A 24,991-nucleotide genomic window follows, 5' to 3' on the forward strand; every position below is an offset into this window, starting at 1 on the left:
TGCTAATTAGGTCTTATTTGGATAGTGAAAGTAGTTCACTTTATCTGATCTCATTATTATAATTTTTCTAAATTCTCACATAAAATATAACAAACAATTCAATTTTTTTAAATTAAAAAATAATAATAATATTAAAAAAATAAAATTCTAATAACATTTATTTAATTTTCATCACAACTCATAAAATTCTTATTATTATATATAAAATTCTCATTTCATCTTATTTCGCTGGCATTCCTTAAGATTATTGTCACGTTCTCTCTCCAATTTACTTTTTCTCCTACTTTGTTTGTTGTGATGTTTTAATTATTCTCCAAGGATTGTTGTTTGATTCATCCGCAATCTCCTTGATACACAATAAATACATCTATTTACTTGATTCAAAAAATGCGGTTCCTTGCATTTAGTTTTCTCTAAAATACTGGAATGGTTCAAGAGAAACACTCGAACAATAATAATCTTTTCTTTTTTATTCCAAGTTGACATTTTTTGTTTGTTTGTTGGGATTACCCACTCCATATTATATTGGGTTCAGGTGGAACCCTTTTTAATTTTTTTTTTTTTAAAAAAGGAAAAGGTCAACAATGTGAAGAGGGTACCTTGAATGCGAATATAAATTTTGATGCTTCCAACATCCATTTCATACAGCTGGAGAAAATCAATTCTAGAGTTGTTGGAAAAAATAATTTTATCCTATTAATTCACTCATGCATCAATAAATATTAGAAAAATATCAAAATAATATTTACAATATTTGATTATGTAAATTTCGTATATTCACTTTATAAAAAAGTAAGTGAATCTAAAATCCATATATAAGAAAAAGTAAATTTAAAAATTATTTTTTTTAAATTAAGTGTGCGAGACTTATATATTTTAAAACTGGACCTTTACATATAAAGAGGACTACAAAAGGCCAAAATGGAAGTGGTATTTCGTATCAGGATCCCCATACAAGACGTTTAAAAGCCAACAAAGAGTGAAGCCTCTTCCACGTTGTCTATCAATTTGAATAGACCAAGTCATTTTAAAGAAGCAAATCACACGACCAATATCAGAGAGACGGCAAAGTGGACCAGTACTTGGAACACACGTTCCCTCGGATTTTCAGGCTTTTGACGGTCTTGTGCGATTAGTTTTAACAGGTAAAACGACTTCGTTTATTTATCTGGAGGCCAAAATGTTGACCCAAACTGAAATGATTTTTTGGTCGATCGGATTAAAGTACTCATTCAAGTTCGGAGAGACAACATGTGAAGCTCACCAGAATATCCAACTCATTGAACTTAATATTCATCAGATGAATATGCATTGTTATATCTATATTATCACCAGAATATCCACCTAGAAATAATCTACTTGTGCCAGCAAAGCTAACAAGATGGTAGTTAATATACCACTTATGGCTGTATAAAGTTACAACACATGTTTATATGAAAAAGACAGCAAATCCCTGATAACAACCAGAGCTGTGCAACTTGAGGTAACTCACAACTAGTATACACATTTATAGAGATTAAGGGAAAAAAAAAAAAAACACAAAATATGGAGATGTCAAGGCTTTCCAACAAGCCTAAACTGTATCAACAACATAATATATTTCCCTCTTTGTTTGTTCCTTTCTCAATTAAAAATCTTTAGACGAGTAATCATAATTACTACACAATCTTTGTTTCAATAGAACACAGAAGAAAACCATGAAGTATCAGTGCATGTACAGTCAAATTAAACAGGTTCTTGGAGCTACAATAAAGGAGAAAAACTAGTCTATACACACGACTATACAGCTAGACTTTCCAAGATTACAAGGGATCAGATAATGTCTTGATATGGAATATTCTTAGTAGTAGAGCCACGGATCTGTTGGCTTGATTCTTGGTCATTAGGATCTGGATTGATGTTATCATTCCTTACATTCCCCCTCAAACATGGTTGTGGGATGCAACAGAGGCCAATTTTGTTTCTCAGCAACTGGAAAGGACCTCGGAGTAGTGGCTTGGTAAGTATGTCAGCAAGTTGGTTCAAAGAGGTAACATAGCGGGTCTCCAAGGAACCGATGGCAACTCTTTCTCGAACATAATAATCAAGTTCTATATGCTTAGTTCAAGCATGTAGAACATGATTTATAGTCATGTATAAGGCACTCATATTATCACAATGCAAGGAGGGTGCTGTGGGTAATGGGACTCCAAGGTCACAGAGAAGTGGAGAGCCAAGTTAACTCAGCTGCAGTAGAAGCCATAGCCCTGTACTCAGCTTTGACACTAGAGCGAGCCACAGTGGGTTGCTTCTTGGAACTCCAGGAGATGCAATTACTACCAAGGAAGGTACAATATCCTGAATTTGATCGACGTGTAGTAGTGCATCTAGCTCAATCAGTATCAGAGAAACCACAGAGATCAAGAGTGTTGAAGGATAAGATACGTTGACCAAGTGTAGTAGTATCTTGCAAGTATCTCAAGATTCGTTTCACAAGCTGAAAATGAGCCATAGTTGGTGCCTGCATGAATTGACAGACAGTTTACACTGAGAGATGTTTGGTCTTGTAAAAGTTAAGTATTGTAATCCATCAACGATGCTTCTATAAGTGGTAGGATTAGAGAACAAAGTAGTAGAAGCCGAGAGGTGGTGACCCTTTGAGGGTATAGCAATGGACAAAGGTTTACACTCATGCATATGGGCTCGAGTCAAAAGATCCACAATATATCTATGCTGGGAGAGAAACAAATCTGTGCCAATTCGATGAACCTCGATTCCCAGGAAATGATGGAGGAAACCAATGTCTTTAATGGAGAATTGAGTACTGAGTTGATAGATCAACCATTGAATTCGATTAGAGTTATCACCAGTTATAACCATATCATCTACATAAAGTAGAAGGATGAGAATACCATGTGAAGAATGACAAATAAACAAGCTGGGATCTGCAGAGCTGGAGTAAAATACAAGCTGTAAGAGACAATCACTAAGCCTATCAAACTAGGCTTAAGGAGCCTATTTTAGGCCATACAAGGCATGATGCAATTTACACACATGCTGAGGGTGAGCTGAGTCCACATAACCTGGTGGTTGATGCATATGCACTGGAGTATTGAGAAAACCGTGAAGGAAGACATTCTTAACATCCAGTTGGCGAAGTTCCCAATGCTTAATAGTGGCAACTGTGAGGACAACTCGGATACCCGTAGGCTTCACAACAGGTGAGAGTCTCAGAAAAATCCCACACCATCAAGTTGACTTAATCCCTTGGCAACTAGCCGAGCTTTAAGTCTCTCCAATGTTTTATCTTCTCTTAGCTTAGCTTTATACACCCACTTACATCCAATGACATTCATATAAGAAGTTCTAGGTACTAACTCCCAAGTTTTGTTAATAGCAAGTGCTTGTAATTCTTCAATCATAGCACCACACCAATCAAGATGATTCTTGGCAGACTTGATTGATCTTGGTTCAGCAGGACTATTCAAGGTAGTGTGTAGGTTGGCATAACGAGGATTTGGTTTGTACATACCATTATGAGACCTTGTTTGCATAGGATGATGAGTGGATGGTATCTGCACTGCTGGAGGCGAGGAATATGCTGGTAAAGGAACAGTTTGAGTGGGTTGAGCAGGAACTATGGGAGATGAAGAAGGGGTAGGATCTGCTGGGATTGATAATGACATGGGAGGAGCAAAAGCAGAAGGTAAGGCAGCGTCTACAGGGATTGGGAAAGTATCCTTGTTCCATTCAATAAAGCTGGAAAGTTCCACTTAAATAAGAGGAGAGTCATACAACATAGTTGGCTGGGAAATATGGCATGACAGACTCATCAAACAGAACATGTCTTGATGTGTAGATGCGGCCAGCGGGTGGATAAAGGCATCTGTAGCCTTTATGTTTGGTGTTGTAGCCAATAAACACACATGGCAATGATTTTGGTTCAAGCTTGTTAGACCTGTGTAGTCGCCTAAATAAAGAAAACATCTAGAACCAAGAGTATGGAGCAAACTGTAATCTGGATGTTTGCCATAAAGTCTAAAGAATGGTGAATCCATGTTGAGCATAGGAGATGGCAACCTATTAAGTAAAAAGACAGCAGTGAAAAAATATTCCAACCAAAAATGAGAAGGAAGTTTGGCATGGAACATCATGGTTAAACCCAAATCTATTATACTCCGATGTTTTCTTTCAACTTTACCATTTTGTTCTGGTGTCTTAGGACAAGAAGATTGATGAAGAATCCCATGTGTTTGTAGATAGGTAGTGAAATCCTTGGCATTAAATTCACCCCCTTCATCACTTTGGAAGATTTGAATTTTGGCATCAAATTGATAATTGACAAACACATAAAACTGGACAAATGCAGCAGAAAATCTAGATTGCCTAAGTGGAATCATTCAAGAAAAATTTGTAAACTCATCAATAAAGATAGCATAGAACCTATATTTTTCTTGAGAAAGAGTAGGAGCTGGTCCCCATAAATCACAATGGATTTAATAAAAAGGAACATTGACAGTACTATCTCGAGAAAGAAAGGGTAATTTGCAAGCTTTTTCCATTTGACAACTTGTACAAATTTTAGATGAAGTGGACTTAGAATCAAATGTAATAAAATGCTGATTACATAGATAGTCTAAAACTCTGGGGTTAGGATGTCCCAACCTTAGATGCCAACTTTGTTTATTTGTAGATTGAAACCTAGAAGAAAAGTAGGGTGTCTTCTCAGCATCATGGGTAGAGGAAGCATTAAAAATGTATAGACCCTTCTGTTTCCTTCCTGTTGCCATTGTCTTCTGTGTTATCCTGTCCTTTATCACAAAGCCATGTCTATCAAACTCAAATTTTAGTGGGTAATCAGATGTTAACTTACTAACAAACAGTAAGTCTTTCTTTATGTCAGGGACTACAAGAACATCATGTAACTAAATAGGAGTGTGAGGTGGACCAACCGTGGCCTGACCAATATGTGTAATAGGCAAAACCTTGCTATTTCCCACCATTACACCATCAAAACTAGAGTATGGAATCAATGAGTGAAAATACCTTGATTACCAGTCATGTGATCAGTTGCACCAGTGTCGGGATGCCATGAAGGTTCAGGAGGTTCTTCACCTTTTAAGGCTGCAAAACTTTGAGAAAGATTATCAGAACTAAAGGAATGATTAAAACAATTAAAACACTTAAGAATAGTTTGATTTTGTTTATTGCAAATCTGACAAATAACTTCTTCTTTGCATGCAGGCTTACTGTTTGGTTGACCACGAGACTAATTATTGAAGGATTGGCCATGGTAGTGAGAAGATGTTTTGGAGCCATTTGTTTGGCCTTGGACAAACCACGTTCTTTGGAATTAAAGGAGCCAGAGTTGCTTCGCTGTTTCTTGTTCTTAAATGACTTCTGTCCATAGGGGCCCATGGAAGAGATAAGAGCATCGAGTTTATGCTGATTAGCATAACTCTCCAATAACGTGTAATGCTCCAATGGAAGGTCCAAACCACATGGCCTATACTCCAAAAAGACTTGTCAATGATACAATTAGAGTCCATTGGAACACTATAAAGAGCAAAAACTTCTCCTTCCCAAGCAATGTGGGATCCCATACACCACCTACCCTTAATCTTATCATATAGGGGTGTCACAATCCACCCCCTTTAAATTTCCAACGTTTTCGTCAGGCCTGTCCATTGTAAGTGGCACGGCTCAAGTCCCGCATTTCTGGTTGAGATAGGCTCTGATACCATTTGTAACACCCCAATGAAAGGCCCAAACCACATGGCCTATATTCCAAAAAGACTAGTCAATGATACAATTGGAGTCCCATTGGAATCTTATAAAGAGCAAGAACTTCTCATTCTCAAGCAATGTAGGATCCCATACATCACCTACCCTTAATCTTATCATATAGGGGTATCACATAACCTGACCACTTTAGATTAGGCAGGAACAAGAGGTCAAAACATTGTAGCTGTGAAGACCTCAAAGTCCTTACCAAGGCCATTGAGGAGCCACCAAGACTTTTTGTGTTTAGAAACAAGCTTGCAAATAGCAGCAAACTCATCACAAAGTGTCTTGAATTTTCACAGATGATCACTCAAGGTATCACGTCCTTTGGTGATAGATGTGAGTCTTTGCTTGAGAGCAAGACTACAATCAGAAGAAACTCTAGCAAAGGCATGCACAAGAGCATTCCAGACCCCTGTGCAGCGTTTAAACCAATAACAATGCCAAGAACTGCTTCAGACAAAGTGGCAGTAAGCCAACCTTTAACCAGCCAATCAGATCGACGCCATTGCAGATAAAGTGGGTTTGGCTGAGTTGTAGAAGACTCATCCAGTAAGAATTGTGGTGGAGGCTGAGTCTCGCCAGTGATGAATCCTTGAAGATCATAGCTCTCAAGGATATTTAACATCTGAGTTTTCTAGAGTAGGAAATTGGAAGGGGTAAGTTTGATGGAAAGACAATTTGCAACATTTTGTGAGACCAGATATGGGTAAGGAACAAAGGACAAAGAGGACATAGAGGAGGCTGGAGACTCCATGGAAAAAAGAGAAAAAAACAACTCTCTAGCAACCTGTTTTGGCTCTGATACCATAAAGATGTTTGAGAATTTCTATCTCACAGGTTGAGATAGAGAGTGTTATCATTCATATATATTGATGTTACAAGGTGTGTATAACCTATTTTAGGGAACTGTACAATCATGCGAATAAAGCTGCAATAAAGGAGAAATATTAGACTATACACACGGCTGTACAACTGGACTTTCCAAGATTACAAGGGATCAGATGATGTCTTGAGATGGAATATTCTTAGTAGTGGAGCAACGGATCTGTTGGCTTGATTCTTGGTCATTAGAATCATTAGATCTGGATTGATGTTATCATTCCTTACAGTATGAAAGCACCTTTGTGTTGCTACCTGTGTTGCAGTCTCCTGTCTCACCCAATCATCATAGAAAGATCCCTAATCCAAACACCAATTTAAGTACAAAAGGAAGTACAATATCAGTTCTAATTATTAAATGGAAAATATATTATGGATGGATGTTTTCTGCATGATATCCAGTACCTAAAGGCCGTCATAGAGGCAGCAAAATTACTCGAAGAGAAAAGGAAAGGTGGAATTGCTTAAAGCGATGAATGTAGCAATAAAAAAAGTGTTCATGACTAAGAGTAGAACTAAAAGCAAGAGTGACATAAAGAGACTGACCTGTATTTGATGTCGGCACTTCAAAGTACTGATGAACCAAGCCATAATGCCACAGACAAACAGAAACTCAGCAACCCGAAGCAAGAAGAGCTGCAGGACAACTAAATCAGCTTGCTTGAGAACTGAAGGACCTTCAACATAAATAGTGCAACTGTACACAGATAAAGAGAACTTCTTTGAGTTGCAAACCCGAGATAGCAAGACTGACCTGTCTTTGATGTCGATGCTGCAAAGTTCTGATGGGCAAAACCATTATGCTGAAGAGAAACAGAAACTCAGCAGCTCGGAGCAAGATGAGCTGTAGAACAACTAGACATCAACTTGCTTGAGAACTAAATGACCTTCAACATTATTAGTGCAGCAGCACATAAATCAATTAATTTTTTTATTTATCATTAAATGATAATTTAGCTAAATAATTAATAAAAAGAACAGTGTTCAAATTGCACTTACAGAGAAAAAAGTAGACATGCCATCTTCTCCATCAGGCTCTGTGATGGTCAAAGCACCATGCAAGAGCAGGATGGCCATTGACTGCTAAATAGAATTAGAGTAAGATTCTTAAATGCCTATGATTATGAGAAATAGGAAACATTTTCTCCATTTCTTTCCCTTTTGTTAAATGTCATTCAAATGAATTGACTGTAATTGGCATATGTTATTTTCAACCATGATAAGTGGAAACACCTTCAAGAGCTTAAAAATCACGCCATGTACTCTTGTTTTTTTTCTTTTCAATTTGCCCCAAGCCTTTCTTCCATCAAATATTAAACATCAGTAAAAGCTAAACTATTTATTCACACTTTGATATATACCGCAAGCAGCCGATGAGATATTGGAATGACTACATGAGGTTATAGACTAATAAACAGAACTATGTTTGTGACAAATATTTATATGCATGCATGTACATATAGGTTTTTACTACTCATGAAAGTCTCCATGTTATCTTTTCCAAAAAATCTACAATTCATGGTCTCACCATTAGAACAGCTGCACCGCTACACACATCTACTCTATCATTTGAAGCTGCATACTCATCATATTCAGCTTCCAAAAATATACGTCCTGTCCCTGCAGTTGCCAAGCTGAGACGATCAATAAGATCCAAACTGGTCCCAGAGATTGTCCAGCTTCCACTGAAAGAAGAAAGTGCCACCATAGGTTTCAAAAGTATATTCAAGTTTATATCTATACCAGGCATAATAGGAAAGCTCACAAAAATAATAAACCCAGACAATTGGAAAAAAATGAGAAGATTTAACTTGCCCAATATCAATGGCAGGCTCGTCAGGGTGAGGTGGAGGACCTGAAGCAGTATAACCTGATTGGTAAGGCTGTACAAAAAATAAAAAATAAAAAATTAAAAAATATAAGAATCGACAATGAAGTGTATTTAAATAAAATTACTACCATAAAATAATGAAGCCAAAATTATTCCAAAATAGGTCACATTCAGTTTGATCCAAAAATATGCTCATGGAAAACAGATAGACAGCCTATTCATCTAAAGGTAAAACGTACTCAAGCAACGAACACAAAAATTCTATGAATGCCATGCATAATAGTTTTTGTCTATGGCTTTTGTTTAAGTGAAAATTTATTTTTCCAAAGAGTACAGAAAACTAGTGGTCCCCCCCCCCCCCCGGGCGCCCAACACACACACACACACACACACACACACACACAGACACAGAAGCCTTAACCATCACATATCTAAAGTCAGTTAATGTATGAGACCTGTGACTCTCATTTCCTGTTAAAAGGTGGGGCAAGCATACAAGTACTCAAGAAGAGTACTACTACATCCACAAAGGAATTATACAAAAGCAATTCCACAAATTGATGTGACTTTATTTGATCCGTTAGATCCACTTTACAATAAAAATAGGATGGTGCTACAGGCACCGTTGGTGGCTCCAGGCACCGTTGGTGGCTCCCGCTGGGAGTCACTGTTAGGCAAAAACAATTTTTGTTTTAATCATTTTTTTAATACTTTTAAACATTTTAAAAAAATATAAAAAAATTATAATAATATTAAAAAAAATTCTTAATCATTAAGGAAAAAAAAAATTAAAAAAAAAAAAAAATTTGGGCCAGCGGTGGCCTTAGTGTTTTCCATAAAAATAATTTTACAATCTGATGAATCACATCAAATCACATCAGTTTGTAGAATTGCTTTCGTGTAATCCTTTTGTAGCTATAGTATTTCCCACTCGAGAATGGCATTTAAAATAAAAAATTAAATATCATTTAATAACCCGGGGAAGTGTTTCTACTAGTGTGGTTGCTCCATGTCATTCTTGAGTGCTGGGATGCTTTCTTGATGCCATAAAAAAAAATTTCAAAGGTTAAATTTCAAATACGGAGTAAGCATTCTAGTGTCAAAGAAAATCAACTTTAATATCAAGTTTGCTAACTAGAAAATATCACCAAAAACATATATTTAAAAAGCATACCTGAAGATAGATCTCACAAGTTATATCTCCTCTCTCATTGCACCAATTCTGAACACAATTTCTATGCGCATACTGGAAAATGTATATGTATATATATATATTTATATGAAATCAATAATACATTGGGGAAAACCAAATAACAAAAAAAAAAAAAAAATTATAGTAGTTCCTAGAAAAATCCACCCTACAACAAAGCACCTTAATAAACATTTTCATTTAATACCAAAGGAAGTGACTTCTTAGCTTTAACAATTCTTCTTTTCGCAGCCCATAGCTTGTATTTAGGCTCTTTTGTAGACTCCTGTGTACTTGGATCTTGCCTATTTAGGTCGATTAATAATATTGCTTCTTATTTATCAAAAAGAAAACAAACTTTAACAATTCTTGGGAAAAAAATGAACAGTCATTAATGGCCATTTATATTAAGTTAATCATTACAGCTCTGATTTTTATTTAGGCCTCTTTTCTATTCTTCATAAGGTAATTAAATAATTCTTATCCAATATTAATTAATGTACTTTTTAATAAAAAATTGTCTTTCTATTTTACAAAATGTTCCTCTTTTTTTTTTTTTTTTTTCCTTTAATCTCACAATTGCCAATGAAGTATACTTCATTTCACAATTAATTGTTTGATATACTTCGAATTTGATAGCGAGGCAAAAAAATGGGTTTTAAAGCTTAGACCTTGAGGCTTCCGCTGCAAGCACAAGAGGTCTCCAAGCCCGTGACGGAGACGCTATCCTCCTTCTGGCAAATGCGACACTCCGCCATCTGAATCAGCGATTCTTCCTCATTCGAGCCGTCCCTTTGTTCAACCCTCTTATTCTCATCCACCAAACACAACGTGCCTCCACCTTCTGCGCCTGGGGGCGGCCCAGAAGGACCCTCAGCCAACGGTTCCGTCCCCGTCATCACAGCCGGCGGAATCCGACTGCCCGCGTCCAACACCAAGTGATCACTCATATCCAAAACTGAAACTATAACAAAAACTCTCGCATCAATAATGATCCTGATAAAATAAATGCCGCGAAATTGAGAAAGTAGTGCCAAGTGACCTTTTGATTGCCCACAGAAAGGCAGCGGATCAGAGGTTTCCGAGAAAAAACCAGAGGGAAAATGAAAAGGGAGGGAATGCAATGGCAGAACTGTCTATCAATAATGATAATCCTTTCCTCTGTCATAAACATTTCTTTTTTGATCATCATAAAAGAAACGTTTATGATCAAAAAAGAAATGTTTATAAACAGGGGAAATGCTTGTCGGAGTTTTCCTATGTGAATTGTTTCGAATTTATCGAAAGTTACTAATACCGAGACCTCTGAGCCACTCCCTTGCAAACCCCGTTGACGATCGGTGAACACGAGGTCCAGTCAAGAGGACCGATCGTCAATGCGTTTGCTAACTTGTAATTCTGTCATTTCGTAGATGCGTTGCCATGAAAAGGACTGTTTTCACCCTAGCCAGATCCGGTTCAGAACACCTCGGCTGTAGCCTGTAACAAGGCATGGCCGGCACTGTGAAGTGTGGAACTGTGGAAGCGTCCGCAGAAGGGCTATACTTGAAACTGAAGTGTACTTGTGATCGAGAAGCCATCGGCCATGGGCCGACGTTTTTTTCCATGTTACGATATTAATTGCTTTTATTTACTTTGGGCTGTAAACACAGGGTCTGGACCCATAACATTCGGATCATTTGTATTTAATTTTTCTATCGTCTAGCTAGGTAACGTGGGAGTCTCTTTAACGAATATCTCCTGCTCAGATGTTATTTCTTTTTATAAAAAATGTATTAGAACCTTCTGTTTCTTCTCTAACTTTCTTCCTGGAGGTACACACAAGCGAGATTTGCATTTCAATACAACTTTATTACATAGACTTGTTAGATCTTGGCATCAAAGAGATATCGGTCTTGTGCAAACACGAGATTTATTGTTATGGCTCAGGGCACATGGCTAAATCAACTGCAGGACGGCTTGACAGCTCTACAAAAGTCTATTAATGCTCAATACCATAGTCTGGAAATAGAGATATAGTCCTGAAAAGACAAAATGAAAATGTCATGCACCATTTAGCAGCCTTAATTCTAGAAATGCAGAAGGAAAACCAGAACCCTGACCATGAAGAATCCTCCTCCAGGCTCTAGAGCCGAGATGATGGCATTTAATATATAGGGCAGAACTATGTAGAAGATTGGCCACCCCAGAAGTTTTAACAATTAATACTATATATATTGTACAAGAGTGTGCTACTCATCTCCCTATCTACTTCACATACACCACACACTTAATCATGTGACATTTATTTATTTTTGAAATGCATGCGTTTTGGTTCACCCTAAATACCCAAAATAGATCTTATGGGATTTCAAAATTTTTCTCTTCCCCCTTCCTCCCCGCTTCACCCCTCTATCTGGGGCCATTGCCAGCTTTATCGTCTGGCCGCCCCAAGTTCACTTGCTTCTCTCCTCCCGTTACATTCCTTTCTCCCCATGCTTCTCTCTTCTCTTTAGAAACCAACTTTTCTTTGTTCGATGAAATCCATCCCCAAACTTTCTTCATTGAATCACCACAAAATTCCTCAAATCTTTCAAATGCAAATTTACTTTGAAAAAGCCAAAAAATACTGAAAAAGACAAAAGAAGAAGAACAAGGAGGTGCAATGACTCACCGATTTCTTTTGCCAAGGTCAATCTTGAACCTCATCCAAGTGATTTCTTTCTTTCTTTTGTATTTTTTTTCCTTTTTTATTTTTATTTTTTTATTTCTTTAGATTTTCTTTTCATTTTTTTGGCTTATTATTATTATTATTATTATTTTTATCAACTTGTGGATTATAATCTCTATCTCCGTTTTTTGTTGTCTATTTGTGTTTCAAAGGCTCCTAGTTTCAAACCAACAACAATAACTATGGGATTTGAAATTTAAAGCTCCTCTTGTGATAGAAGATAACTATTCAAAGATGAAGAAAAAATTTGAAGAGTTTGCGAGGTTGGGTAGGTGGTGCTGAAGGTGGCAAAGGAGTTAGACAAAGTGAAGTCATATCTTGGACATATGCTAGTGGCCATTTATCTCCACTGTTCTTGTTCTGAAGAGAGCAAAACAAACGATAGACATTTTATTTTCTATATCATTGAGAATCTACAGAGAGAGAGAGAGAGAGAGAGAGAGAGAGAGAGAGAGAGAGAGAGAGAGAGAGAGAGAGAGAGAGAGAGAGAGAGATGTTGTGTTTTGTAAAATTTGTGGGGGGGGGGGGGGGAGAGGGAACGTGTGGGGAGAGGGAAGATAGAGGGAACACAAGGGGAGAGAGATTCGGCTACTAGATCGGACTTAAAATGAACCAAATTTGCAACATCATAAGTGTATGGTGTGTGATCCCTAGACCAGCTTAGGAATAAAATTTTTCATTGTACAATTATAATTCTAGGTTCAAATATTTTAAAAAGATTTGAGATTGCCACACAACACTCCAACACCAAATCAGATTTGACATGCTAAAAGTCTAAATCTATGAACACATACACTAATACACATTGCACAATATTATTTTTACTCACACACTAACACACTCCATCTCCACTTGCCTAGTGATAGAAAAATGATAGAAATTGATTTTATTTTCCCCTTGCCCAACTGAAATACAAAACAGTCTTGTTAACGTCGTATTTCGCACACCTTTGGGCTGGCCTCTCAGCAACTCGGGCATTCGATTTTAGGCCTGCTAATACAAAGAAAATACTGTGAGACAAGGGTCGTGATGGTGGTTAGGGAATCTCCAATACTAAAGTCAGTATCGTCTTAAAGTTTAGTGTAAGTAAGTAGAGAGTTTAGAACCAGTTCATGGTACCTGAGGATCGTCTTATATGCCTTGTTTTTGGGGGTCAACTTTCCATTCTTTATGTCAGAGTTACATGTCATCTCAACCATATCCTCAGTCAGATGTCATAAATGCAATGTGGCCTTCTGTCCCCTCTGCCCGGTAGCAGGTGTGCTCCATTAATTCTCCCTACTTGTTGTCAGGGGATCAAGGGTTCCTTGCGTTTACCACCTGCTCAACTGTATAGGCCCTCTAGGGCTAGACAACATACAGAGAAATCAGGGTGGTGTGTCTCTTGTTCCCTTTCCTTTGAGGCTAGGGGCTCTCTGTAGGCTGATGGATTGCCTGGCCGGTTCGGGCTCCTTATATTTGGGCCTTAGGCTCGGGGAAAAATCCCCTTACAAATCTCTTATCACTATCTTCTACTTTTTTCCTTCTTGCTCTTTTTTGTTCTTCACAACATGGAGACTACAGTTGAAAAATTGTAGAATGCTGCTATATGTCTTGTAGCTTATTGGGATTCATATTTTTAAGAGGAAATACACTCTAGAGATTCTTGATGATGTTAGTCTGCTAGGGTGCAAATCTATCAGTACTCCTATAGAGCAGAATCACAAACTGTCACATGCTTCCAAGGGTGTTTTATCTAATTTTACTAGCTACTGAAGGCTCATTGGGAGATTAATTTACTTGACAATTACAAGGCCTGGCATAACCTATGTGGTAAATGTTCTTAGTTAATTTATAGACAATCCATCTCAAGAACATTTGCATGCAGCATATAGGATACTCAAATACTTGAAAAGTTTAGTTAGACAAGGTATTTTATTCTTTTCAAAGTCATCTATACATTTGAAAGCTTATAGTGACTCAGATTGGGAAGCTGTCCTGAAACAATAAGATCTGTTATTGGTTATTGTGTGTTTCTTGGGAATTCTTTGATCAGTTGAAAGTCTGAAAAGCAACATACCGTATCTCGATCATCCACTGAAGCAGAATACTGAGCGTTAGCACACACGAGTTGTGAGATAGTATGGTTGATGACATTCTTGAAGGATTTCAATATCAATCATACACAACCTGCACTTCTCTATTGTGATAGTTACTCAGCTATTCATCTCACAAGAAATCTCATTTTCCATAAAAGAACAAAGCATGTGGAGTTGGATTGCTATTTCTTGCGAGAAAAGGTTTCAACTGAAGTCATTAACCTTGTCTATGTATTTTCAAAGTATTAGTTAGCAGATATTTTTACTAAAGCATTATCAGCACCAGTGTTACACTTTCTTATGTCCAAGATGGGCATTCTAAATATACCAACCCATCTTGATGGGGATTCTCAAGAATTGCAGTGACAAGAGAAGAGCACTGAGCTCTCCTAAAAGCTTAGAATAGAGTAGCAATCCTGTTTTATTTTGAAAGGCAAGAGGACAACATACCATTACATGGTTGCTGTGTAGCGATTACACTACTACTGTGCACCTGCCATTACATGACTATTGTGGATAGCCACTACACCATTGTTGTGCAAGAATAGAATTAGTTAGAATCCTTTTGTTTTTATGCATTTTATTCTTTTAGCTGAGTCCTAGCATATTCTTGCGGTATATATATCACGAGTCCTGTACAAAATTGGTTCCCAACATATATGAGGATTGAAATTGTCAACCTTTTCGATCCTGCTTCTTGATTTTTGACAGAATACATACAGTTACAACTCGAAGATTAACAACATTTTAGAATACTCAAGAAAAAGCATGTTGTTTTAGATAGGCTTGTGCATAAAAGGGCTTGGCCCGATCAACCCGTAAGGCGGACATGGCCCCACCTTCCTAAAATCGGGTTCAGAGGGTCAAACCCATTACTGAGTTTATTACCCATAACATCGGTCGAAACCGATCACCCACAGAAGAAGAACAACGCCCAGCAACCTATAGAGGAATGTCAGATATTGCAGTGATGGAGTGATGGAAGCGGCACAAGTGGGCGTGAGGACCAGAGCTTGACCATTTCTGGCTATGGCGGCGGCAACCGTGAGCTCAGCAACCATCACTAACAGGAGGAAGCTCCACACTGAGGAATTGAAGTGCTTTTCATCATCCTCTTCGTCGTCATTTTTGAAGTTAAGATGGAGATGCCTCGCGATCAGCATGGAGGCGAAGGAGTGCTTGTGCTCTAGCCCTAGCTCAAATCATGACGTGGCATCGTGTTGCTAGAGTAACGAGTCAAGCTTGCTACTCCCGGAGGAAGAGAGATTTCTTCGGCATGACACTTGGTTGATGGAATCAGAGTGGTTTGTGAAGGAACAATGAAATGGTAGAATTAAAACACAGATTTTTGTATTAAAACACAAGTTTGCCCCTCTATTTCTATTTTCCTTTCTCTGTTTTCTTTTTTGTTCTCAGGAATATATCATTACATTATTATCCATTTCTGAGATTGATTAAGATAAAAACTACCAACGAGAAGATATGAGATTGATTGAGATAGAAACCCTCTATTTCAATTTCCCTTTCTCTATTTTTTATTTTTTTTCTCAAGAATATATTATTGCATTATTAGCCATTTCTGAGATTGATTAAGATACAAGCCCATATTCTTCTTCCTCTCGCTAAAACTATGGCATGAGATGCAGAAAGGGTCTTTTTGCCCTCCAATATATATGGCAGAACAAACGAGGAGAAAGTGAAGGGGTACAACCTGACGCGAATTTCACAGATCAGATTGGAGCAATCACGTTTTGTTTTCCCTACAGGTCTGGTCGAGTCGAATCTGAACCGGTGGTTCGGAGTGCAACCCCAGTTTTAGAATTAAGACTATATAATGCAAAAGGTTTCAAGAGACAACAGAATCGAAGGCCAATAAGAAAGCGATTTACATGTTATGCAATTGTCACTCCATTGAGAAAACCTTCGAGGAACGTCAAAGGCCAATAACAAAGTGATTATATAGAATATGTGAAGTGATAAACCAAAAAAGTAGAAGAAAAAGCAAGACCATGAGTTGGATAGACTTGTGGTCATAATTTAGGTAGAGAAATAATTTGGGTCCCGAATTTGGGATCCAAAAAGTGTTCCGAAAGCTTTTTTTTTTTTTTTTTTTTTTTCTAAGTGATTAAAGAAGTGTTTTTTTAATGATGTTGTAATTTTTAAAAAAAAAATTATTTAAGAATATATAAAAAAAATGAATGAAAAAAATCAACAAAATTAAAAAAAAAAAAATTGCCTCCTTCAATAGCAATTCGGGCTACATCAACAGGATTCATTTAGGTATATAAAATGTTTTCTTGTCCACACATGCAAAGTTAGATAGAGACATGCTCCACTATTTTATTCCCATCAAGTGGAGAGTAAATTTGTCTTGTGACTTGTATCGGGGGGGACTGCAATGTGTCACTTTCATTTAGTACTTGAAAATTTAGGAAAGATTTAGTTCTATTTTTTTATATATTGTTAAAGTCGGTCAACATTGCATCACATTTTACATGAACTTGTCTATAAGTAAACATACATACATACATATATATGTATATATGATATTTGCAGTCTCAAATTTGACATAATAACCTTGTAAAAGTGCTTAAATCGAAGAGCTAATGAAAAAAAATCATTTTTTTAATGTTTTTTTGAAAAGAAAACCCTTGGACCATTTCATTGAATTAAAGAGGAGATATATTGAGGAATATCCTGCATTGTTACAATTAGATTAGAAATGGAAAGATAATTTTTTGCTAAAATATGGGCTAACATATTGCCATTTCTCCTAACATGAGAAACCTCCCATCTAGCAAACTGTTTTATCAAAGTTATTGTTTCAGACAAGAAAATCGATCCACTACTAACACCTTCCTTATCATCATAGAGAGTATTGATGACTTACAGAGAACCACCTTCCAGTATGACTTGTCTCAGGCCTAATTCCATGCCAAATTTGATGGCTTGAAGTGCCCCATATGACTCGGCAAGCAAGGGGTCTGAGAATAGATGCTTATTATGTCTCGTAGTAGCTATAGTATGCCCCTCACAATCTCTTAACACCACTCCAACTCCTATTAGACTTTTCTGCTTATTCATTGAGCAATCCCAGTTGATCTTGTACTAGTGTGTGGGCGGCGGGGGGGGGGGGGGGGGGGGGGGATGATTCCAAGTAGTAAGAGATGGGCAGACCTGGGTGGGCTTGGTGACTGAATTGCTGTTCTCTTCTTGTAACAAAGCAAGTGTAACTTGAGCTTCTGTTATAACAGAATTTGGGTGCCTAAACTCATTGTTGAAGAATTTGGGTGGTTTCCTAGGCAGGTGCATTAAAATTTGCTGCCTCAACAAAAATGGTATTGCTTTGCTACCCCCACAACATGTCATATTTACAAAGCTCCTATAAAGTGTAACGTGTTTGATAGAAATTTCTTAGCTTCAAAAGTAGAAGAAATGCAACCATCATCGACCTGGGCCACTTAAGCAAATGCAGCAATAATTAGCAGCATACCGAGGCCTTAATGACCAGAAGTAAACTAAAACTTTGGCAAGGATCCAAGAAGCAAGCAACACTTCTGCTAGTATGACTTGCTGATGTAGTTTGGATTCAAGCTCCAAAAGAATCTTCCCTTCTTTCATTAAAGTTCTATAAAAAAAAACTCAGATCAATAGGGGAAGGCGTTTAGTGCCTTAGGTCCCGTTTGGTTGCAATATTCAGTCGAAATTAATTCAGTTCAGTCTAATTTTAAGTTGAGTCTAACATCTAAATACTAAACTCTTAAATTACTAAACTCATCTTAACTCTAAACTTCATTATACGTGGGGCCTATAATCTTTTTCAACTCAACACATCTTTATACATGGGACATACAACATTTTTCAATTTTTTATAAATAGTATTAAATTCATCTTAATATTCAAATACATTTAAACTCATTTTAGATGGGTCTCACATAAATCACTCTACCTACTCAACTCACTGCTATTTATAAAAAACTAAACTCAATTCAATTTAACTCAACATTCAAACTTAGCTTGGATAAAGATCTATATTGGTGATTGAAGCTTTACCATGAGTTAAATCTAGCAAACATAGTACTATCCACAATGCATCTACTCATTTTAACAGCAAACAAAATTGGACAGGGTAAATCAAACAGAAATTCTACTCCTACCAATAAAAAATCATAGGGTCATGCTCAGATTGGAGATATGCGTCACTTAATAATTAGTTGTGTATCATATCCTTCGAGATCGAATTCAGAGAGACATGCTGATGATAGGAGATCATGCGCTATAGGAAAAGCCTATAATGAGTGGTTCAGACAGAGTAGTGAGAATTGGTATGACTTCCTACTCTATTTTCCATAGGTGAGCTATTTTTTCACCATAATAGCTCAAATAAAAGCATTAAAATAACATGCATTTGTTTCTTGCATACAAAGCATGAAATTATCTTCAAAAAAAAAAAACAAAGCATGAAATTGAGTACCTACTAAAGTCTTGGTTATAATAATATTTTATTCAACTTTCATTAATTTAAAATCATCTGATTTCATCTCACTATCCGAATGGGACCTTAAATTATAACTTTAAAGAAATTAGCAAAAAAATCAGTAATTAAAATTAGAAAAAAGTTATTTACAGTCGCCTGGGGGTAAGCGCGGGACAAATGTAGCTGATGTGGCAAAATCCAAACGCATCGTTTAGTTGGAAAATAGAAACGCAATGTTTGCCCCCAAATTTCCCTCCCACCCTCAGTTTCCATTTCCCTTCTTCTCTGCATTTCTAAAGCCCTCGAGTTCTATTTTCCTCGAAGATGACCCAGTAGAAGCCTCCCTCCCATCTCTTTCTTCGACACAGAACCAAGAGAGATGAAAGCGACACAGATCTGAGCCAGTCTCGTGTGGAAGAAGAGTGGGATCAGGTTCTTCTGAGCAAAGAATCTCATCTCCTCTAAGCTAAGATGGTTAAAAAAACTAGAATTAGTCACAACCACAACCCCATATGTGACGGAGCAGATAACCTGGTTAGCAATCTCGTGGCTCTGATTATCAGAGTATTTCACTTTGTTCGCAACACAACAAGCAATTCCCTGAAGCTCAAGCTCCGACTTAAGCCACTTAGAGAAGCGCACCAGGTTGGGGTTTTGGCCATGGAAGCCAATGAAAACATCACAGCTCCTGAGTTTGGCACTAGAAGCAAGAGAGACGAGTCCTTTGGCAAATGAGATTCGAGGGATTGGAAATGAGAAGGAGATGCGAGGGGGAGCTAGGTATAGGTCAAAAATTTGAGCTTTGCATTAGTTGCGTCCTCCGAATACTCATATTGGTCGAATGGGGGAGTGTACAAGCTGCTTGGAATGTCGTCAGACAGCGAGCCCCCAAATGAGACCGGCGGTGATGGAAGGGTAAGGGGAGTTGGGTTTTCTTGTGATGGAAGGGTAATGGGAGTTCTTTATGTTTGGAGATGGCAAATCTAAATTAGAACTACAGGGAACATTAGTCTCTACGCTTGCTCTTTTATAACTAGGTGCTATCTTGATGGTGAGACCACTAGAAATAATGATTTGTTGAGGTAGTATCGCAGAATTTGATGCTGCTCCTTCCATTGCCGCGGATGAGTCCCTGAGGCTAAACCTTGAGATGTGCACTTGTGCTGTTGTGGTGGACGAGGATCTCGCTTTGGGAGCTAGGAAATTTTGAACTTCTTAGTCGAAACCAAGAGAGACAAAAGTGTAAAAGAAACGAAATTAAGTGAAAAACCAATCGAATTGATGATAGATGAAATTTGTAAAAGAAACTACACGAAGATATGATGGATGAAACTGTAAAAGAAATGAAGTTTCTCTCTGACAAGGCATGCACTGTTTTGGTTTCTTTTTCCTTTTTTTGAGCGTTTTGCTTTTTTTTTTCCTTATTATTATTATTTTTTGATGTGGTGTCAGCCAACTCCCTGCCGCTTGCAGTACTCGACTGTACGTAGCAAAATTGTTACAATTAAGCTTGACATCAAAATGAACACAGAAACATGGCATCCCAACAAAAGAATAGTTGTCAATGCATTGGGTCTTAGCAATAAAAATGATCAAATGTCATTGCCGTTATTAATAAGTACACGCAACTAAGAACGCACATTAGAAACAAGAAAAAAAAAAAAAAAACCCAAAAAAACCTCTAGCTTTATATTCAAAACTCTCGTTTGGATGTTGGGGTAATATGAGATAAAATGAAAAATTTATAAATAATACAAAAATGATTGAATTAAGATTTTTATAAGATTTTTGATAATAAGAGAGAAAAGTTTGAATAAAAATATTCTAAAATTAAAATATGAAATTTTAATATAATTTTATTTTAGAATTTAAAAATATTAAATTATTTTTTGTGTTTTATTTAAAAATTAGAAAATTTAGTTGTAATGATTAAGTAATAATTAAATGATAAAGTTAAAAATAACTATTAATTGAAATAACAATAAAAAAAAAGAATAATAAAAAAATTGTGAGACTATCAATCAACGCACTTCGCCTCTACAATCTTCTCGTATCTAAAGGTGTAACCGGTCATGTTTGGTTCAGTTTTGGATAAAATTTGAGACTGAACCGGTATACATTGTTTTTGCATTTTTAAAAACCAATTACGCATAGGTTACTCTCGTAAACTGGTACATCCAGTTTTACCAGTTCTAGCTAGGTTTGATTTTCTAGTTTTAATAGTATTAATATATATATTGATATTAGTTATAGTGATTAGAATAACTATATATTAGTTTTTATTATAATGATTTTAATTTATTATAACATATCATTGATAGTGATAGTATTAGTATTAGTATTAGTATTATTATATCATTATTTCATATATAATTTTATTATATGATTTATATAGTAATTTATATATAGACTTAAATTAAAATTACTAATAGTAATATAGTATTAGACTATTAGTATTAGGCCATAAAATGTAAATTGTAATTAATATATATTATATACTAATGTATATTAGTATTATTAATTTACTAATGTACTTATAAAAAAGAATATATTAAGAATTTATTAGGCTATAAAATATTATTAATATATTATTTTATGATTAAAGCATATGATGAAATAATTTTTTTATGTTTAAGATTAAAATTTTATGTTATAAATTATAATAACATTATCTTATATATAATTATAATTTATATTATTATATATTATATATAATATTAAAAAATTAATTTAAAATATATAATATAGCGAACTGATTCAATCTAGTATTTAAAAGTATAGAACCGGAATCAGATCGGTACTGGCTAGTTTTGAAACTAACAGAATGGGTCCAAAACTGGACCGTTTTCACCGATTCGAACTGGTGCGATCTGATTTTTTGAATTTTCAATTAATTTTTACACCCCTGTCTACTTGTACCCAGTTTCCCAAAAGCACAGTAGCTTATTGGGCTTTAACCTAGCCCTTAACATTCACATTAATCTTCCCTTCCGCTCCACATGGCCCGCCGATTTCCATTTGCCTCTCCCTCTTCTTTACCACTGTCTTCCCGGATTCCACTTCACTCTGGAACACGAAGAACAATTCGCGCCGTACGTTCGTTTCCGTAACTAGGTCTTGTCCCATTGGTACAACGGTTCATTACAGTCTTTCTTCTAGAATGGTTTGATTTTTTTTTCTTGATTGTTGAAAATTATGGGCTTTTTCTGGGTTGGTGAGGCTGACGATTATTGTGGTTTACGATTCTATTAATGTACGAATACTCGGCGCCATTTTCTCTAAAGCACTCCTCCATTCGACGCAGCAGCTTGGGTGAGTTTGAGTGTTGAGAAGTGTTGAAGAGAGTTGTGAATAATAGTAAAAAGTAGGTGAAAAGTAATAATAAATTAATGAATAGTAATAAAAAGTAGGTAAAAAGTAATAAATAGTAGTAAAAGTAGGTGAAAAGTGATATGCCATATCACTACGGTAGACGTTTGGGAGTGGGATAACTACTGATTAATGCGATCTAAATGTCAAATTAGATGTTAAAACTTGGGCTTTATATAATTAAATAGATAGATATGTTTTTTGGTCGTGTCAAGTCTGTTAATTTATGATTAATTTTATGTGCAATTGTGAAACGTGTAAACATCGTATAATTATTTTGAAAAAAAGTAGCATTCATTATTAAAAAATTATTATTTTTCATTTAGGTTTCATGTTATTCACTTTTTTCAAAATGATTGCATGTCAATTACACAATTCATAGATACAAATATCTCTTCTCTTAATTTATACATTATTTTTAATTCTGGCAATTGAAGAAATTTTACTCAGTTCTTAGCTTACAACCATGTATTCCCACACTCACACTTAGACAACATAATGCCTTTTCTAGCAAGTGACGAGTGATGACACTCGTGCCACAACCGCCGCCAGTGGGTTACCTTCAGGAACAAGCCTCCAAACTCCACAACTGCCTCTCTCGAGTTACCTTCGGGAACAAGTTTTGCAATTGCATAAGATGGACCTTGGGTGTCTAGGGCTTTCTGAATACTTAAGCATGGGTTACTGCAAATAAATTCTAATATTAACACCAAGGTAACTTCAAACAGCAATTCACACCAAGGGGCATAAAAAAAAAATACTACTACAAACAAATAGCTAAAAACAATAATAGAAATACACATTTTTTGCTAACAATAAATAGTTTCATGTAGCATGTCAGGCAAACGTTCATAAAAAAATTCCAAGCCGAGCTTCGTAATTGTGACTAGTGCAGTCCAGAATATCTCCCACCTAACTCTCCAAGCTGAGCTCCACACTTACAACTAGCGCAGTTGAGCTCATCTCCCGCTTACATCTTTAAAACCAAGCTCCTCACTAAGGAAGCTTAATTGTTTTTTTACAAACAAACAGAAAACCAGGGACCAGTTGCTAGAGTTTATTTTCCTGCAGACTATCTTTAGCACAGCTTGACTTAAAAATTCTCAAAGTATTCTTGTTGAGCAAATCGACCTTAAGAATATGCATCTGTTGGGGATAAATTCAATTGGATCCAGTCCATCACTAATAATAAGGAAAGAGATAAATGTAAGAATTTTTCCTAGAGATAAAGCCAATAAGGGATAAGGCAGTGAACTCAGACTCATAAAAGGAAAGGAGTTTACAAGACAACTTGGACTCAATCAGTCTAAAGAAGAAAATAGATCTCTAGAAAAGGAGGAGATCTCTAAAAATCAAGGGACTCTCTACAACTTCTCTATGCACAGATTTCACCACGCACAATTAACTCCAAAGAATCTTCTCTCAAGGGAGGCATCATCTTCAACCACTCGAAATTCTAAATTTATTTATTGTATTGAGAGACATGTAAGGTTACGAGAGATATGTGAAATCACCTATCATAATAGATTTTGCTCCCCAAACAACCTGTAAATATAAGTTTTTATATTGAACCACTTAAATTTCTATATCTCTCCATTTATTATTTATTTATTATTTATTTTATACATGAATACAAAGAACACCATATTGATATCCGAATCATTATCCTAAGTTGGTGATGACTTTTTCCTCCGAGTTTGTTATGCATTTTTGACAATAACAGGAACAATACAGGAATCAACGGGTGGCAGCAAACAGTAACAAATAATTATAGATTCCATTAATTAATAGGTCAAAGGGAGTCGTCTAATTGGATGGTGAAAGTTACGATATACGTGTTTGCACTAATTGGAGTCGTCTAATTCCATTAATTAATGAGTTTGGGGCCGGGGTGGGTGCAGATGTTGCAGACAGAACATTCAACTCACCTACTGAGGTGCAGACATGCATGATCATAAGACTACTTTTCCCCCAGTCTTCCTTTGAATTTAGAAAATCATACTTTGCATGCAGTACCAAGGTCAAAGCTAGCCAATGTTTATTTGTCCTTATTTATTTATTTATTTATTTTTTATAACTATTTTTGGTTTGAATATATGTACATGATCATTGGCAATTAATACCACTCATTTTCCAACTTTTGCTTGCATAGTATCACTTCATTATTGCCAATACCATAATATATGTCCAGGAAGTGCGATGTGAGTATGTGGTCACTACTAGCTAACACTTCATCTATACAATTAATGTGATCAATGATCACTCTTACATATAGATATATATATATATTATGGGGAGTGACATAATTTCGTCGGCCGGCCCCACCTCCTCATGAATTGTGTATAAGTCCTACTTCAATCTGTTTCATATTATTCATCAAAAAAATTGAATCATGCGAAGTATTTTACTCACAAATAAATTTCATAAAAATAAATTAATAAAATCATGTAGTTTGATATGGTATATAAGTTAGATGATAAAGTTATTTTTAATATAAAATAAATCTAGCTAGCGTATCACATAAAATTAATCATATTAATTTGTAATTAAATCTGGTATTCGTTTGTTTTGTAGGATCGATCGATCGATCGAAGAATATTCATTATTTGCTCAAAACTCTTTATTTTTACTAACAAGTTATTGTTCTGGTACTGCATATATTTATGCATGCCATCTCTAGGAATTATCAGAG

General features: G+C 36.1%; 1 protein-coding gene across 30 annotated transcripts; it reads right to left on the minus strand.

Moving 5' to 3' along the window:
- Window positions 1–1,655: 1,655 nt before the first annotated feature.
- LOC122313609 lies at window positions 1,656–11,526 on the minus strand. 30 transcript variants are annotated; one of them, XR_006243451.1, is made up of 11 exons: window positions 10,708–11,514; window positions 10,337–10,629; window positions 9,651–9,722; window positions 8,461–8,528; window positions 8,174–8,330; window positions 7,645–7,728; window positions 7,400–7,489; window positions 7,192–7,281; window positions 5,230–6,945; window positions 5,026–5,103; window positions 1,656–2,500 (listed from the first exon to the last, which is right to left on the minus strand). XR_006243451.1 is itself a non-coding variant. In XM_043128763.1 (9 exons), exons 2-9 carry the CDS (start codon window positions 10,613–10,615, stop codon window positions 5,091–5,093), a joined length of 861 nt encoding a protein of 286 aa, XP_042984697.1. In that variant the 5' UTR covers window positions 10,616–10,629; window positions 10,708–11,526; the 3' UTR covers window positions 1,656–5,090. The 30 variants fall into 30 exon arrangements, 7 of the variants coding, with proteins under 7 accessions (XP_042984697.1, XP_042984698.1, XP_042984693.1 ...); XR_006243447.1 differs by having other exon boundaries at window positions 1,656–4,785; XR_006243448.1 differs by having other exon boundaries at window positions 1,656–4,790.
- Window positions 11,527–24,991: the final 13,465 nt, after the last annotated feature.

The sequence above is a fragment of the Carya illinoinensis genome, chromosome 6 (assembly GCF_018687715.1).
Source record: "Carya illinoinensis cultivar Pawnee chromosome 6, C.illinoinensisPawnee_v1, whole genome shotgun sequence".
NCBI lineage: Eukaryota > Viridiplantae > Streptophyta > Magnoliopsida > Fagales > Juglandaceae > Carya > Carya illinoinensis.

Bases quoted from the DNA above. Each gene is read 5' to 3' on its own strand.
- LOC122313609 (XM_043128759.1), bottom strand. From the start codon at position 10,615: ATGAGTGATCACTTGGTGTTGGACGCGGGCAGTCGGATTCCGCCGGCT. The intron at 7,490-7,644 runs GTAAGTGCAATT...GTTGTTCTACAG, and splicing joins GCATGTCTACTTTTTTCTCT to CTCATCTTGCTCCGAGCTGC. The intron at 7,282-7,399 runs GTCAGTCTTGCT...GTTGTCCTGCAG, and splicing joins AGCATCGACATCAAAGACAG to CTCTTCTTGCTTCGGGTTGC.